The 19,126-nt window shown below is 24.6% G+C and overlaps 1 protein-coding gene across 3 annotated transcripts in view; it reads right to left on the bottom strand.

The window, feature by feature from the left end:
- Positions 1-7,299: 7,299 nt before the first annotated feature.
- LOC105361590 (GATA-binding factor A) overlaps positions 7,300-19,126 on the bottom strand; it is a 35,730-nt gene continuing 23,903 nt past the window's right edge. The window contains exons 2-6 of one of the 3 annotated variants that reach the window (XM_011498834.1): positions 16,488-16,700; positions 14,642-14,898; positions 10,233-10,405; positions 9,233-9,512; positions 7,300-7,796 (exon numbers count right to left, since the gene is read on the bottom strand). In XM_011498834.1, the coding sequence (XP_011497136.1) occupies positions 7,435-7,796; positions 9,233-9,512; positions 10,233-10,405; positions 14,642-14,898; positions 16,488-16,700 (1,285 nt within the window). In that variant the 3' untranslated portion in view covers positions 7,300-7,434. The remainder of the gene's footprint in view (positions 7,797-9,232; positions 9,513-10,232; positions 10,406-14,641; positions 14,899-16,487; positions 16,701-19,126) is intronic. The other 2 variants (XM_011498836.1, XM_011498837.1) reach the window with 2 other exon arrangements.

Below are 19,126 nucleotides of genomic sequence, written 5' to 3' on the forward strand. Positions count from 1 at the left end.
TAAAAAGGACAGCGCATGAAGTTGAAGAACTAGTCAGTGATGCAAATGATTTATTATAGGGGTTGCACTTATCAGACATCACAGATGCATGGCACTGCATGACAGTCCACCAAATCACGAGGCAAATCGATCACCAAACAAGAGCACAGTGGGAACGATCACTTTAAGATAACGATATTATCTTTAACAACCCTGTTGGCCACTGCATTGGAAAAAAGAAGTTCACCGTCGCCAACGTTACAAACTCGTCATCTAATCGACACAGGCTCCAAAATGGCGCTAGTAACTAAGGATTTAGTTAAACGGCTTAATATACCTCGTCAACGTTCCATCAACCTCATCCATGGAAAAGGAGGATCTATCAACTCAAACTCAAGATACTGTATTACTGGTTCTTCAATCAATTCTAGGTGCAAGAAGAAACGCCAAAGGGCAACGATCATCGGTGCACGCCTGATGAACAATGGCGCGAAGAGCATTTCAAAGGGACTCATTTGCATTACTCAACAGGGAGATACATAGTCCAGATCTCACTCAGATAGTCTGTTGAAGTTCTCGGCGATTTTCATAACACTGCCCATCGATGCCTGCAAGGTTAATACGACGATTCTCAAGAGACGAAATTTATTATCAACACTAACAACAATTCATGACGAAATATGAGGAGCCATATAAAGAGAGCTTCACCAGTACCCACGACCATAAGGTTAAAAGTGGTGGTCAACGGCTCCAGTGCATCTGCTTCTGGACACTCTATTAATGACATTATGCACACTGGTACCAATTTGAACCCATAAATTTCAGACATGTTAATCTGGATCCGCCGATATCGACATCTTTTTGCAGATATAAGTTCATAAGAACAATTGGGACCTGCAGAAAATCTTTTGGATTGACGAACAGCACAAGGAAGTGATATATCAGCTAACAACACTTACCTATGGTACAAGAGCTGCTCTATTATTAGCAGTCAGAACATTGCTGCAACTGATGGAAGACGAGGGACAAAAGTGCCCCTTGACACTGCCATCCATTACTCAAGGCAGATATGTCAATAATAACTTGGAGGTGCGGACACGCTTCAACAGCTAACCGAAACATGGCGGGCGGTTCCCATTGGAAGAAGAAATCAACGGCGTAATGATAACGTATAATTCAGTTCGAGAAATATTCAAGTGAGATGGCAGCAGCATTTCACGACCACAAGATATAATGGTACGGGCATAAGTGGTAGCAGGGGAGATCAGTATAGGATTGACTCTGAGCCCCACGTATATTGCTCGAACATGAGTGGTAGTAAGGAGATATTAGCATTTCATGCCCATAAGGCATGGATTTGGGTTTTGTGTGTTCCACTTCACCTGCGGTACATATTAAAGTAGTCAGTGACTATACAACCAATGGTTCATATCCGCATACAACAGAAGGACTCATCGCGGCATATCGAACATTCTCGGCTCGCAGAAGTATTCCGCATACATTGTATTCAGATTGTAGTATGACCATCATCGGGCTGATACAGTGCTTCAAGACTATGAGTTCAAGCCACTCCTCAACCAGCTCACCATCCCATAAACTCATGCAGTACGACCAAACTATTCTGAACATAAGAGTAAAGGAGTTCGAGAGTTAAAGGAAAATCTCTCGAATTGTATTCATTAGAAAACTTTCAACAGCTATTATAAAAAGGAATTATCGAACGGACATAAAAATCTAAGAAAGTCTCGCCAAGGTTGCTGAAGACTCGAAAAGGTAGTACATCTGGAACATACTCGTAAACAGCCACTTTATTGCCTTTCGTACTACAGACGTAGTAATTGTTTTGAATGCAATGAACGATCCTTGCGACTTACCATCAAACTCGGCTAGCTTGTTTACTAGAGTATATTTTGAGGCTTAAATTATTTGAAAACAATTGAGTGAAAAATATTTCTTAGAATCTGTTACAACCCGAAATTCGGCACGTGCGACCTTCGGCAATCTGCGCCGCACGTGTGCCTTCAATTCCACCAGCAAGCATGCATTGTTGTCAAGTACGAAAAATGTTGTTGCTTGCATAGGCCAAGCGAAGACGCTTGACCAAAAATCACCCCCACCACAATGAGTCCCGGAGAGGGGTAAATCTTCCACTTCACGCATTGCCGTCAGAGATACTCCTTCGATATCCTCATTGTCTAAGCCTAATTTCTTCTGAAGTGGAAAAAGGACGTGCACATTCATCATGCCGCCGAAAAGTTAAATTAATTAAAGTTAAGTTAATTAAAAACACTTACTGGAATTACGTTCCCAATGCCTAAACCTGACAGTGCTACGAATCCCTGACGAAGAGAAATAATCATCAACAAATTGATGATTGCAGGGGAATGTTCGGAATTGGAGAATTTTCCAAGACTTTGAAAATCGGAGAAGTATAAGCCTTGTAACCTGTCCTATAATATTTTCCGCATAGTAACGTAGGTTGGAATTCTACAACCTTCTAAAGCTTTGCTTTCTTGGTGTTCTCGAAAGTTCTAGAGCTTTAGTCCTGATGTCATGTAAGACTTTCGGCATAGCAACACCTATGTAATGTTTCCAGTTAATTAAGCTGCCATGCGAATATTTAAAGGAAGCGCGATGCGAGCCTCGCTCTCTCAGTGAACCTCTCTCAGTGAAGATAACGTGGCACGGATCACGGTCTGCCTTAGCAGGACCGCCATGAACAGTCGATATCTCTCAGCAGAGCCGCCACGGACCGAATAAGCCGTCAATTTCGTGTGCGTATTCACCAGGTTTGTAGGTGCTCATTATAATTACATCATTCAGCCTGACTTTACAGCTATAAGGTAGTTACGTTAATACAGTGAAGCCATTATACTCAATACACTTTCTATTTTCAAGTGCTTGGCACTCATCACAAGATCTGGCAAGTCAACTGCATCTCTGTGAGTACCAACAAAAAGGCCAACAAAGCCCTCCTACCAATATGCAACTAGCATACATACAGGAAATAAGACACAACGCGCAACCAAGAAAGGCCTACAAGGCCCTTCTAAAGAGGAAATAAGACACCACGTGGAGCCAACAAAGCCTCTCTAGTGAGGAGACCTCAACATGTTATCAGAACGAGGAAGTACCAGAGATTTACGACCTCTTACTTCTCAGTGTAATAATTTACCACCAAGCACATTACGTCAAGAGTATCCGGAGCCTTACAACCTCCTACCTCTGTATGTAGTGTATGCTAAGGCCACGTGGCAAACCACCACAGAACTGCAAGATCTCATCGTTTCTCAACGTCGTCTTAGAATCATTATTATTGTGTAGTTATTATTGTAAAATAAAAGGCAATAAACAACACGATATACAAATGCGTTAAATATTTAATAAATGCGCTATCCCTTCCACCAGCCCGCACTTCTTTCCCCCACCAGGCAAGTGGTGATCATAGTCTAACACAACCCACCTGGTCGACTACTGAATGACTGAAATTCTAAACAGTATGATAAGACAAATACCAATTTTGAATAGTTATACACTTTTATTAAATCAAAATTAAATGAGAACTTCTTCTTTACATATAATTTACGTTGTAAAGAAAATGAATAATGTCTTTTGGTCGAATTGTAGCATTTGTAATTTTCTTTCTACCTTATTTTGAAAAATACATTTAGATAAATGTTGATGTAATAATGACAGTTTCAAAAACTGAACTGATTATAGTAACAATATCTATAGAATCTCAATAATTTGTTTAATTTTAATACCAATAATAAATTTTAATACTAATAATAAATTTTAATATTAATGATAAATTATAAAACATGAAAATTATAATCCTTAAATATTTATTGATAAATTATTTATATTTGTATTCGACTATAAAAAATTATAAAAGAATATAATTTATTATCTTATAATAATAAATGTAATGAATAACACTAAATTAATTTTTTTTTAATACAGATTTATTTCATTTAAATATATCTGATATTATTTTTATATTTACAATATTCATTATACATTCATTATTCATTTATTTTATGAATTTAACAAAAAAATTATGCATTTTAAATTCATACTTACAAATATTCTTTTGAGAAATATTCACAAATTTACAAATTATTTTTCTTATTTCAAAAATATATGACTTAAATATATTATACATTCTCGTAAACTTATATATAGTTATTTAAATATTATATTTAATATAATATATTTTAATACTTATAAATAGTTTTGTTGACAATTCATGCATTCGTTTATTACATATATTAAAACTTTTTATATTAAAAAAAATATATTTATAAAAGCATTGTTTATACAACATTAAACCATTAATGTTAAATTCTTATTATAATTTTAAATAAAAAGCTTTTAGAAAAACTAATCAAATATTAAAGAATATTATAATAGCTTATAATACAATATATGAAATGTTTCAATTTCTGCATGAAAATTCTTTCGAATATATATGAATTTTCATTTAAACACTAACATTAAATTTTAATTTATACGTTTAAAAAAGCTTATTAATCTTAATAATATTCCCAGAAATAAAATATTTATGTGTACTCATATTTCATAAACTACAGTTTCCAAGAATATTTTTTGTAAAAATATTGTACATTAAACTATTTTTTTTAATTTCTACATGTATATAACTTTTAATATAATCTCATATTAATTTAACTAAATATTAAATATATAAAATTAGAATGACTCACAAGGATCATAAATGACAGTCTAAAACTAATGATAATATTTATATAATAATAAATTGAACATTGTACAATATTGTAAAATTTATGATTTATACGATTTTTTAATGAAAATTAATATTATTTATTAAATAAAAAAAGATTGTATTATATATGAATTTTTATTAAGGTTACTTTATTGATTTACTGAACATTCTGACTTTTATTATAGTATTAAGGTATATCATATACTCGTCATACAATTTTTAATTAAATTAATAATAAGTTTATAATAAATTGATACATATTTTCAACTTTAATAAACTATATTAAATTTAATTTTGTTAATATGCTTATTGATTACATTAATACATATACTTCAGGAATAATTATAATAATATTTTGGCATTTATTTTATTTAGAAAATTGTGAATAAAAATTTCATATTACTAAAATATCATTTTAATAAATATTCTAATATTGTAATTAGAACAATTGTAATATTTTTATTACAAATGGATATACTAATACGATATTATTTTTCATAAAAGTATAAATATGATAATAATATTCACATCTAAAAAATTTATATAATGATTATTATGAAATATAAAAAAAGTAAATAATCCATTACGTTATATTCATTAATGATACATTGTTATTAATGTTGTTATTAATTTTTATATAGGGTGTTTTTTTTTAAATGTATTATTGTAAAAAGAATTCGCATAAAATGTAACTGTAAGTAAACATAATTTGATACTTACATAATATTTTTTATTATTTTAATTTCAGAACATCTTACCCAATACAGACTTATAAATTGATATTTATAATATACATTACAATACAAGTAATGATAATATTATATTATTATATAAAAATTAAAATAATTATTGAGAAATATAACTTGCAAATATGCGTATGTTCTACGTTCATTTTTGCGCGCATGCATTATAAATGTTTTCATGAACTATTCATTATTCTTGAATTCTTCAATAGAACTTTATTTTATCGATTGTACGTAAATAACTAAAACTACTGTCGATAAATTAGAATTCTTCTATAATACTATGAAATATTTCTTTTTATCAGATACTTAATTCATAGTCAATATTTCAATATTTAATAAGTATATATAGAACAATTTATATTAATTAAAATGATTTTATTTAGAATTATTTTAAATGCAATATAGATAAATATTATTTTTATAAAAATTGAATTCATGTTCTTTAGGCTCAATTCTAAATATTATCAGCATGGTATACCAATATAAGATTCATATAACGAATATGACCATACTCGAAAATTAATTAGTGTTATATGTACATTCATCTAATATGATCTGTAGATTTTTACATGATATTTCTTTTATTTATATAAGCATACATATTTTAAATTAAAATATATTTTTTATGTTATTAAAGGGATTTATCATTCTTTTTCTGATTTCACTGAAATTAATACTTTTTAATCTATTAAATGTGGACTATCACTCAACAGTAATTTTGTATTATATAAAATATACGTTTTAATTTTTTAAATTATAATTTATTTGAATTTTATCTAATTTATGAAGAAATATATATTTTTTAAATTACAATTGAATTTCTTAATATATAAAAACATTTATTACATACTTTTCACTAAATATATTAGATATATAATACCTAATATATCTACTGCATTTGTTATAAGAATATGAATTATGAAATTGAATTAAATTGATTTATTTTATTCAGATATTTCATGAACTATAAAACACTGAACTTTCATAAATGGTTTAAAAAATTTAAATGAGATTAATAATCAATAAATAATACTACATTTATATATAGTAATAATAAAACGCATGATAAAACAATAATAATAAAATTAAAGGTAATACAAAATATAATTAAAAGTCGGAATATTAGAATTAAACAATTTCCATTTAATGCAATATTCAACGAACAGGCCATTGTTTTACATAAGTTTTTTAATTATCTTTTATTAAAAGTATCTTCACTCAAAATTTGTATTACTAATTTTTTTAATGACATATAAATTAAAAATGTTATATATAAAACAAAAAGAAATTTATACAATGTTTACTTATCTATAAAATCATATAAATATAAGTAATTCTTCTAAACATTATAATTGTGACGAATTAATATTAATTTAATATTTATTATTTTAATAATTAGTAAAATATATTATTCAAAAAAATAATATCTTTACATAAATTATATAATTAGATTTGGAAAAAAATTAAGTACACTTTAATAGATTACGAGGTATTTACATTTATAACTTCAAAATAATGAATGTTTTTAAATAATAACATTTTTATTCAATATATAATTTAAATTATGCAGTTATAAACATTTTGTAACATTTTGAATAATATATTGTAAAATAATAATAAGTAAATAAAATTAGAATCAACCAACCAAAATTGAAATATATACATTTAAAGGATTGTACTTTTAAATGATATACGAATATAAAATAGACATTTAAAAATTTCATTTAATTTTTTTTTATTTAATTATTTCAGAGATCTATAATATACTTATATTAAAAATACAAAGTGTTTCTAAATATCGAAATATGCCCTTGAATTCTCTCTAATTGAATCATTAAAAAAAATTTATTTCACTGAGGATGTACACAATACAATGTGAATAAAATAATAATATATAAGTATATAAGAAAAACAGCGCGAGAGGTGCGGGGAAGCAAAAGAGAGATTAAAAATTAAAATTTTTAATTAAGATGAAGCAAGCAATTTAGCATTTGCAGTAACATGATTTTGATGGTATGGTATTTCCTGAGCAGTATAATAATTAACCTGTTGGTGTTCACTCGTTGGGACACTAAGATGATGCGTATGTTGGTAATATGCTGAATAGGATTGCCCGATAACTCTACCGTCGCAACTGCGTGGTTCCGTTTTCACAGTTGAGATTGTATTTTCTGCACTATCTCCACTAGATGGCAGAAGTGATGTATGTCCCAGATAGACCGAACGCTCTGATGACACGGATGTTAAATTCGTCGATAATACTTTGCTATCAAGATGATGATTATGCTGTTGTTGATTTTGAGTCTGATTATGAATGCTTTTAGGTTCTGAAATTTATAAAATTGTATACAAACGTATTTTATCTTAATATTTTCAAACTTAAAATTACGTTTGAAAATGATTTTTATTTAATAATACGGTATATGTTAGTATAAAAATATTAAATTACAGTTTTCTAATAAACCAAATATATTTAATAGAAACAGCAATTAAAAATATAAAATCATTCAAATATTGTTTAAAAAAATATATATATAAATAACTGTAATTAACATTTTAAGAATTATGATTTTATAATTATGATAATTTAATGATAACGGTAACTTATTTTTATCTTACATTTTGATCCTTTATTTACTCATCCGTGATAAATCACATAATAAATTTAATAAATGCAATGTAGTATTAATATTTACTTATATTTTGACGTATTTATTTATAAATATGAACACAATAAAATGATTAAAGACTAAAGCATGAATGAAAGTATATTATATTTAATGTGATAAGAAAAATTAAATTTCTGTAATATTAACAATATTTAATTTTTTTTTATAAAAAAAATATTTGGCGTATTTTCACAAATATTTAAATGATAGCAGCATTGTTATTCTAATTTTGAATCATAAAGACACTCACATTTAATTTGAATAAATTATAAATAAGAAATTCATATTATTATAGTAGTAGTAGTAGTAATATCATCTTATATTCTTTTAATAAGAAATCAGTTCAAATTATGCAACTACATATTAAAATTAGAAACATGTATATTTTACTGAATAATAATCATAACTATGAAATTAACAAATAAATTGAATCATTAAAACTATTAGATATGATTTATTTTCACAACTTTGGATTCAATTTATAGATGATAATTGTCAGCTTTTATTGTCTAACCTTTATTGTAAACAATAATAGAAATGAAAACTTTCTTTGATAATATCAAGTTAATACAAGTTGGATATTATTTAAAGTATTTTAAAAATTTTATCACAAATTAACATTGGACTGTCATAGTATATAAAATTCAGGATATATAGTTACGATAATATCATCAATCATAAATAAATATATGAGAATGAATGAATTATTACAAAAGTGTTAACAATTATGAATCAAACATAAATTTGTACCATTCGTTAAAATTTCAAATTTATATAGTTTTATAATGTTTGCAACTCTAAAGCATGTCGCTTTAAATATACTCAATATGCTCAAAGTAAGAATGATGCAATCGCGGAAAACTTTTTGTTCAGCAAAAATGCAAATTATTATTGATATACGTATATTGTATTCAGTCTCAGCTCTATGTATACGTATAGTTATAATACTGTAAATAATTGTTTTTAATATACATCATAATACATGCATATATAATAAAAGTAATGCTATGGTATGCTATCATCGATGTTTGTTTTTTAATATCATAAAAATCTCAAAAAATAATGTAGTATATAAGCAATAGAGAAATTGATACCATTGGATGGTGACGAAGCATTGGAAATATTATTGTCATGTTCGGTGGAAGGCTGGCGTACATTTGACTCTGGTGTTTTCTTGGGTTTACGCTTGCGCGTCTGTATACCGTCTTTTCTCATTGCTAATGGCCGGTTAACTCCATGAAGTTTAAAGTAAAGGCCACATGCATTGCATACGGGCTCACCTTCATTGTTGCGCCTCCAAAGGGTTGTAGTACGTGTGCCACAGTTTGTGCAGCACAATCCTAATCGCCTTGTCGCCGTCTGAAATTCGGAAATCTATTCCATTTGCTTACGTATATCGATAATAACCAATATTCACATTTATAGTATGAGTAAAGTCAATTTTATTGTATATTTATTCAAATAGTAACAATCATAATAATAAATATTATGTATTAATGTGGATATGAATTATATAATTTTTTATATAGTAATTATATGAATATATATATTTTTATATAGATTTTTTTATAAATTTTTTATATTTTCTATTTTTTTTATGTTTTTTTATATAATTTTATATATTTATATAAAATTTTATAAATTCTATATAAAAATATATAATAGAATATATTTTTTTTTAATAAAAATTTAAATATAAAGTTTATTTTATTTTTAATTGTTTTTGTAATTATACATATGTAACAAAAAAAATTAAAAATAATTCTTAAATACTTAATTATAAGTACTAAATATCATTCTAATTTTATTTAGATTTTTATATAAGATGCTTATTGAAAATAATGGTTATAAATTCATATTCTATAAAATGACTTTGCAGTATTATACATTTAAAAAATTGATCTGGTTTGCAGAAACATAAATAATAAATAATATTTAGAAAAACAAAAAAATATTTCGATATTAGTTTTAATTAGTAGTTTTCGGTAAAAATAAAAAATTCAAACAATTTAAAATTGATAATAAGAAAAAGTGTATTTGTTGTAATAAATTAATGTTGATTAATAAATAAAAATTTTATTGAAAATAACTTACCAGTCGTTTGGTGGGCTTGATAAGAGGACGATTCATACCATTTATTTTATGATAAAGACCGCAGGCATTACAAAGATAATGACCAGTGCCATCACGCCGCCAAAGCGGAGTTGAAATGGCTCCACAATTTACACATTCCCGCCCCTCGCTAAATTGAAAATCCATAGCCGTATCTGAAACATTAGTACTGGATTGTTATGTGCCAAAACTATATTTTAATTGCTAAACTTCAATGATATGCAATTGCAATATAACACTATATAATAAAATTAATAATGTTTTCATCTTATTCAATCAATTTTTTTATGAATCGCCTATAATACCCTTTAAACAAAAAAGAAACATACATATATTGGAAAGTAAAACATTGCTATAAAATGAAATCATTTTTTCCTTAAATAATTTCGGTTACAATACAAAGAATTTTCATGAAATAGTTTTTTATTTTAATCCTAAGTATTTTAAATATCATAATAATAAATTCAAAAATATTGTTTAATTTCAGTGTACATAATTACATTACTTCATTTAAACTTATTGAATAAAATTCTCTAAAATAAAATCTATAATTTTAGATATTTTTATTATTATTTTGAATATTAATTAAGTTTCATATAAAAATTTGTTTAATTATATTAAATATAGACTCAATCTATACATTCAGAAATAAATTTAAAAAAAAAACAAATCTATCTCATAAAATAATCATACTTTTAAATATTTTTGAAATAGTATATTACTGATATCTTTTACACTATTCTACATTTTTCATTAATATTATAAATGTTTTTTAATGATTTTTTAAATTGTAATTTCAATAAGTTATACTCGTATAATTATTTTCAAAAATAATAAATTAGGTAGTTTTACTATAATAATTTCATTAACTTAATAACTGTAAGATTCTATTTAACTGTAATATTTATCAAAACATAATATTTATTAGAGGATTGATTTTTAAAACACATTTTGTATTTCGGTAAATATAGTTATAAAAACCAACAGACATATATTGACAGATTATTTTTACTTATATTTATATTAATGCGATAAATTCGTATAATGTCAGTATAAATAAGTATATTTAAGTTATGTATATATTTATTTTAATATACATGTATAAAGACATGTGTGAGGGTGGGCATGCATGGAATGGTATGCGCGCATGTGCACACTTGCAGGATGTTCATAAATCCTAGGAAGCATTTTAAATAACAGGCTACATACAAATAAGATAAATAAAACTTAATGTCATTGTATAACTTATTTATTAACCTTGCACATCATTTTCTATAAATGTGGAAATAATATATAACTTATGTATGACTTGAAAAAAAAGTCTACGTACACATACTAAATAAAACCTATAATGTGGATTCTTGAATTAATTGACGAAAAGCTGTGCAATTATCATACAATAGAATGTTTTCTAAAACTTTTGATAGTGATTTATATTCATCATAGTGCACAATCATTATTCTTACAGTTATATCCATTTCATACAAAATTAAAAATTTTATGCATATACCTATATAACTTATAGCTCAACATAATTTTATTTATTGATTTAAATGCAATAGAATAATAATCTTAAATTACTTAATAAATTACGTTAAATAAAAATCTCAAATAAAAATTGATTTTTCATTTGATTTCTTTTGATAATCAAAGCATTGATATGTAAATTTTATTATTATTTATGTAAATAACGAATCGCAACATATAGTAGTAGTAACTTTTTAATACTTATAAAAAGACACATTAAATAATTATAAATTATATCAGTAATTTTTAGTTAACTAATATTTTGCATATATTTGATTATTATGTTTCCTAAATGTGCAGTTACTTAAATACGTTTAGTATAAATGTTATTTAAATATAAATTATATTATTTATATAAATATAATAAACCAAATTTATTAAACTTAAATTACAATTATTTTTTATGTAATTTACGTTCCATATGATTTACAAACTGTATGAATAAGAACCTGATAGTTTTTATATATTTATGTTTCAAATAATTTATGTTTACGTTTATATAGTTTTTCCATTTTCTATATAAATCAAGTTTAATGATGTTTCTTACTTTATAAAACTTAGAATATTTTAATAAATCAAAGTGTATTTTATATATAATATACAATAACAAAAATAGAAAGAAATTTCAAAGTTCATATATAAAGAATTTCTGTATAAAGTAACTTAGACGATGATGTATTATGATGTTTAGTCAAGTGCTTTCAAGATTAAAGCATCTATACAGTCCAATTACTGTATCGTGTCTGTACTTTATCTTTCCTGTATTCTTTTTTTTATAGAGTTTATGTCAATATTTCTGTCCTTTTTTACTCTTTCTTCTAGATGTAATAGTAATTTATCTGATTTACATAGATGCTGTGCTTGTAAAAATAATTTATATATAAGAGACAAATAAAAATGTCTTTCATTCTTAAAAACATCATTATCTAATTATTGTAATCAAGAATAAATTTAACCAATTATTATGTATTGAACTACTATATTTAAAGTTCAACTACAAAATTTATAAGAATAATAAAAATAATTACGTCATTTATAATAAAATGTAAGAATATACTGATTCTTGAAATATATCAATATTTGAACCAAATTATCTGCATATTTAATGTAATATTTAATTACTAAAACATTTTTTCAAACAAAAACTTTTTTTCTTTTCCTTTAACGTTACGATATTATTGTAATTAAACCCTTAAATTAATATATAATTCAATATTTATTTTAATTTATTATTAAATATTTGTTCTTAAACTGAAAAATATATTAAATATAAAAATTAATATCGAAGTATGCTAAATAAAATCAATACAACATTATTAAAAATTTTGTAAGCAACATGATTTTAGTTTCTAATGTTAAACATTAAGAATAATTTTTAAAGTTTCAAATTTATTATTTTTAATAATAATATTACAAACAGTATATAATGAGGATAATTTAATAAACTGTCTTCAAGAATTTGCAATATAATATAAAAGAGTTATTAAAAAAATGGAACAAATAGTGAATTTATTATTGTAACTATAATATTCTAAAACAGGAGATAGTAATTTAAAGCGTACAGCCCAAAATGATAAATAACGGCTGTTGAAGAAATAAAGTCTGTTTACTGAAATATAAAACAAAATTTATATATAAACATGAAAAAATTAAACCAAATATAAGTATAATTAAGTTATACAAAAATAGAAAAGCATAAAATATATAACCAAAGAAAGATGTGTAATGGATTATATTGACGCCAGAAGACGAAAACACTTGATCTGAACTTCGATGAGATTTCTCTTCAAAGCCAAACCGCTATCATTTATCCCATGCACATGGCTTGTACAAGCCTGTTCATAACAGCTGCGATTCGTTATCCTACTCGTTGGCATAAGAAAAATTTTAACTTTACTAATTCTCTTTTTTTACATTCATAGATTTATATTACTTTGTTCTACTTATTTATTTTTCTGCTATCTTATACTAAAATATATTTATAATTTTTAGCAACAGATTTTATATAACTAAAGTAAGTCAGTCGTGTTTAAATAGAATACTTTTCTGTTTAATTTATCCATGTCTATTAAGATTTTTATTGTTGTAGATGTTTGAAAACATTTACAAATTGTAAAAATAATCACTAATTTATTATTAATATAAAAACTAAATAACATTGAAAAGTACGTCTTCATTTAGTAATATAAATACTTCATATTTATTTATTATTATTTTTAAAATATTTACAATATGTATTTTTAATTATTTTTAAATTCCACATTCACTCTTTTTAAAATAATTATTGTCATTTATTTATTATAATATCAATATTTAATTACTAATATCGGATTTAACGATATAAATGTTTTTTCATTAAAATTTTTGTTGACTTTTTAAGAAATAAAGTAAACAGGCATTATTCGTTAAAATATTAATTTCAAAATTTGTACCAAGAGTATTGCAAAAATTAGTACATAAATTTAAAAAATGACTCTATTAATTAATAATTGAATAATAAACAAAAATAATTAGTTAATCACAACTGTTTGAAGTAATATAATTATTTAAATTTTAAAGCTATATCAATAGTAGTTGAAATAATAAAAATAATTCGAATTTTAAATTTAGATAACTATTTGCAAACTTAAATATTTGAAAATAATAATATCAAAAATTTCATATCGATTTTTGAAATATATATTTAAAAGATTTTTTTTAATATGAATTTGTTCAAATTAAGTTATCTTTTAAGAATATAAATGTTCATTTATTTAATAAAATTTTATACTTTACGTAACATGAAAATTTCTCTCTGATAATGAAATCTAATTTTTGAAAATACTCATCACTAGTTCAATGACTTTTTTAACAGTTAAGCTTACCATAAGGAGAAGCTCGTTGGAATGCCGCACTATCGTAAGCTCTCCATGATGACATCATCGCAACATTTTGTGCATAAAATGGTGAGGCTGCTGCTGCTGCAAGAGTCGTATGAGGATGTGCTGAATGAGAATGTCCTGAGTGTATATGCGTATGACCAGTGTGCGTTCCGATACTACCAGTAGTGTTTCCCGTGTGCCCGACTAAAGTATGGTGAGTGTAAGTATCTACGCCGTGCTGCCAAGATGCTGTTTTTTCCCTGAAGAAATATCATCAACGATTATAAATTTTCATGTACTGAACAAGAAACAGATTCTTTTTTATGGATTTATCATAGCAAAGCTTGCTATATCCAAAAAAATAAATGATTGAATTCTAGAATAAAATAATGGATACGCATAAGTTAATCATATATGTACACAAGTTACATGAGTTAATTGTATATATATAATCATAATGACTCCGGACACACTAAGCGTTTAAGACATCTATAAAAATATATATATATAAAATATATATATATATATATATACATCTATAAAATATCTATATATTAAAGCATTCTTAAATCCGTAAATTATGCTGTTAGGAAAAGAATTTTTTAATTTATAAAATTTGAAAACTTGTTTTCTTAATATTAGACATTTTTAGATATTCCAAAAATTTTAAGAATGAAATTAATTTTAATATAAAAGAAAATATCTTTTAAAATTGATTTCAAATAAACGATAATATATTTTGAAATTATTCCTTCATGTGAACGGTTATTATTTAGACCAAAGAAAATTCACTTTTAAAATAAATATACTTAAATTAAATAAATCTATATCTATGTTTATTACTGTGTGTGGTGCATTACTATCTATATTATATACTATATTACTTAATACTTAATAAAATACTTTCTAAAATATATACAGCATTGTAAAATATTTAAAAGTTAAAATCAAATAAAATAAAGGATTATGATTTAACTTTATCTAAATATAAAAAATAAATAACTAATATTAGTTGTAATAAAATATTATTCTTTTTTAAAATGAAATAAAAAATAAAATCAGATTCAAACATTTTGTCATACAAATATATTAAAAATTTTACAATTAAAAATAAAATATAATATAATAAATGATAATATCACAATAAATGTATTAAAAGTATAGAAGTATCTTGAGATTGTATTTTTTTTCTTTTTTGTGCAATTGGGATATAAACAGGCCTACGCTAAATTCCCTATTATTTTTAAACAGAGTTTACATACTAATGAAATAACGAACAATTGTATTAATAACAATATATTTGTTATTGTCCTTTAATAAACATTTGTATTTTAAAGTAAACTTTTTTTGTAAATTTCGAAGAAGTTACATATAATAAACAAACTATAAATTAAAGAAATATAATTTTAAAGAAAATTTGTTATTCGTGTATTAACTGTAATTAAAAATTTGTATGAAACTGAACAATTTTAATTATATATTTTTTGTCCTTCAAACAATTTTATTTGTTTTCATAATTTTAAGTCTATTGGTCTTAAAAATATACGAATAAAATATTTTAAATTAAATAACTTTGTCAGAAAGAATATTTATATATTTTTTAAATCTTAGTTCCTAATAAAATTAAAAATTTTACTTCTAAACTATGTCATAAATTATATAACAAAAATATAATCCTTGCATCATGTGAAACCGTATACTTATACGTTAAAACTTATTTGCATGTATCACTAGTTATGTAATGTACTAAATAATATTATTATATATTAAAACATCGATGAACTGTTTTCTGCTACTTTAATATAAATAATAATAGTATAATACAATATTAAAATAATCGAATACTGACCACCCAGGCGAAGCTGAACTAGGAAATGAATGATACTGAGTTGCAGAAGTTGTCGAGGATATCGTAGGTCGGGATGAAGGCACATAAACAGGAGATTGAAGTTGCTGAACATGCTGCTGATGTTGCTGAACTTGCTGTATTTGCTGCTGGTACTCAGAACTCCCACCATAGCTACTGCTCCCAGTCCCGTGGAACATTATCCTTTTCCAAAGACTATCGACACAAAATTCACTAAATAAATATAATTACCCATATAAAAATAAATTATTTGTAAAAAGTAATGAAAATTTTTTTTAGTTAATTAGTAGTATTAACGTTCGTTCATAAATTTGATATAAAAAACATTATATCAACGTAACAAACGAATTGATTGTTTTCATTAGTGAATTGTGTTGAACAGTAATATTGAATAAATTGATTAAAATATAAAAATATGATTATTTGGAATCTTAATGATAAAAAAATTGAAATTAAAATGTTTACATATGTCTTATTAGAATATAAAAAATATCAAAAACAATCCCATAATAATTAATTAAAATTAAAGTAGAAACAAAATTTAAATAAATGTTTCATCAGTTATCAATACATTATAGCTAACAACTAATATGAGAAATGAAGATATGAAGATATAATACAAATTAATAAGTCATTATATAGAAATAAAAATTACAAATACAAACCAAAGTTTCTTAAGAATTATTTTTACTTACCTTAATTAAATAAATTAAGATAAGATTCAAACACAATAAAAAAAATTAATAATGGTTTTATCAATTATGAATTTGGAAATTTCTAATGAATTAAAAATATTAATATAGTATAATATATCGTATTTTAAATGTAAATTTGATAAAATAATCTATATCAATAATCGTAACTGAAATGTAAATTTTAGCTTTTATACATTTTATATATTTTATTTGTTTTATATATTTAGTATAACTTTAGCTAATAATTTTCAGTTTAAATTTTATTACTTTTAAAGCTGATGTTGTTTTTTAGATCCAATGTTCATGGGCTATTCAATTTTACTTCGTGTTTTATTATACAATATCATCATGGTATAACAGGAACACTGTAATTATGAATTGATGGCAAATTATTTATAGTGAACTATATAAAATCTTACTGTTTATTACACTGTTCATTTATTAGGAATAAGTTATCCTTATTTTTATAAATTTAATTAAATATGAACTTAAATATGATATAAGATCATTGAACACAGTGAATTGACTAATCTTTATGTAATTATAAATTTTTTGTTCCATTTATTTATTTCATTATTCCTTTCCTTATTAAAATAATGAAATTTTAATAATTTTATATTTCAGAAAATTTTCTAGTAATTACTAGATTACTAGAGTTATACCGTTTGCTACAAGTATCTTTTTGATTCATAGTAGATTCACTGATGAAAATATATTAATATATTAATATGAGATATTAATTGAAAAAATGTACGACATTACTCTATGTTTATTAGTAGCTGTCATACACTTTTATTACTTCAAAAAATATTTTGTTTTTTTTATTAATATCAATTTTTTTTCTTTATACAGTCATACTCTGGAAATTTAAAAACATATTATGATAAATATCAATGTATAAATATAAAACAAAGTTAAAAGAATATAAAAATTTTTATTATTCTTAAATAAACATAGAAAATAGAAGCAAACGAAGTAAAAAGTGAAAAATAAAATTGTATTTAAAATATAGTTTTAGAAAGAAGGAAAAGGAAAGAAACGGTTAATCTTATTCAAGAGATGACACTGTATCGAAAATAAAGATCCGCCATATTTTGGCAAACGTTGAAACCTTTCCATTCGACTTCATTTTTTCCACCTCTTTAATGTACATATTTAATGACAGATGAGAGAAGGGGAATGGAAAAGGCTTAGTTTAAAATTGCATTAAAAAGGGAACCGATGAGATGGAAGGAAGAAGGTTCAAAGGAAAGAAAGGAACGAGCAAGATAAAGTCGATAATGAAACAGGAGAAATAAAGAAAATAAAAGAAACAATGAAAAGAGAGAGGCCGTAGATGCATTACCACTTCCCCGCGATACATATAAACGCGGCCATCGCTGGAGCCACGAATACCAGTTCGCGTAGGCGGGACCATTGAAACTCCTCGTCGTATAATCTACTCTTTCAATTTTTTTCTTACTCTCTACATTCTCGGAACATGCATACTTACAAACAAATACTTCTTTAGGAAAAAACCTTAACAGAAGATATCTCTGTATATGAATTCCGTAAAACCAGTTTAAAGCTGCATAAAAACAAAAAAAGAGTTGAAGGTTTTTATTTTTCACAGTGTTTTTCTTTAGAAAAAGGAAGTTAAGTCACATGCACATATACACATATAATTAAATTTTCAATTTTTTGTTAAAAGCACTTTTACTATAGTAAACAACATTTTTAGTTTAATTTTTTGTTCAAAATATATATATTTTATAAAATTTACTCCCAAAAGTAAAGAAATACGTGTTTAATTTATTCGTGCTGTATGAAATTAATAAAATTGATTTCTAAGATGAAAAATATTTTCACAAACACAAAGCCTTATTTATTTTTTTCAAATATTGATTATTTTTATTTAAATCTCTTTTTAATTATAATTTTAAGATA

The sequence above is a fragment of the Ceratosolen solmsi genome, unplaced genomic scaffold (genome assembly GCF_000503995.2).
Source record: "Ceratosolen solmsi marchali unplaced genomic scaffold, CerSol_1.0 scaffold30, whole genome shotgun sequence".
Taxonomy (NCBI): Eukaryota; Metazoa; Arthropoda; class Insecta; order Hymenoptera; family Agaonidae; genus Ceratosolen; species Ceratosolen solmsi.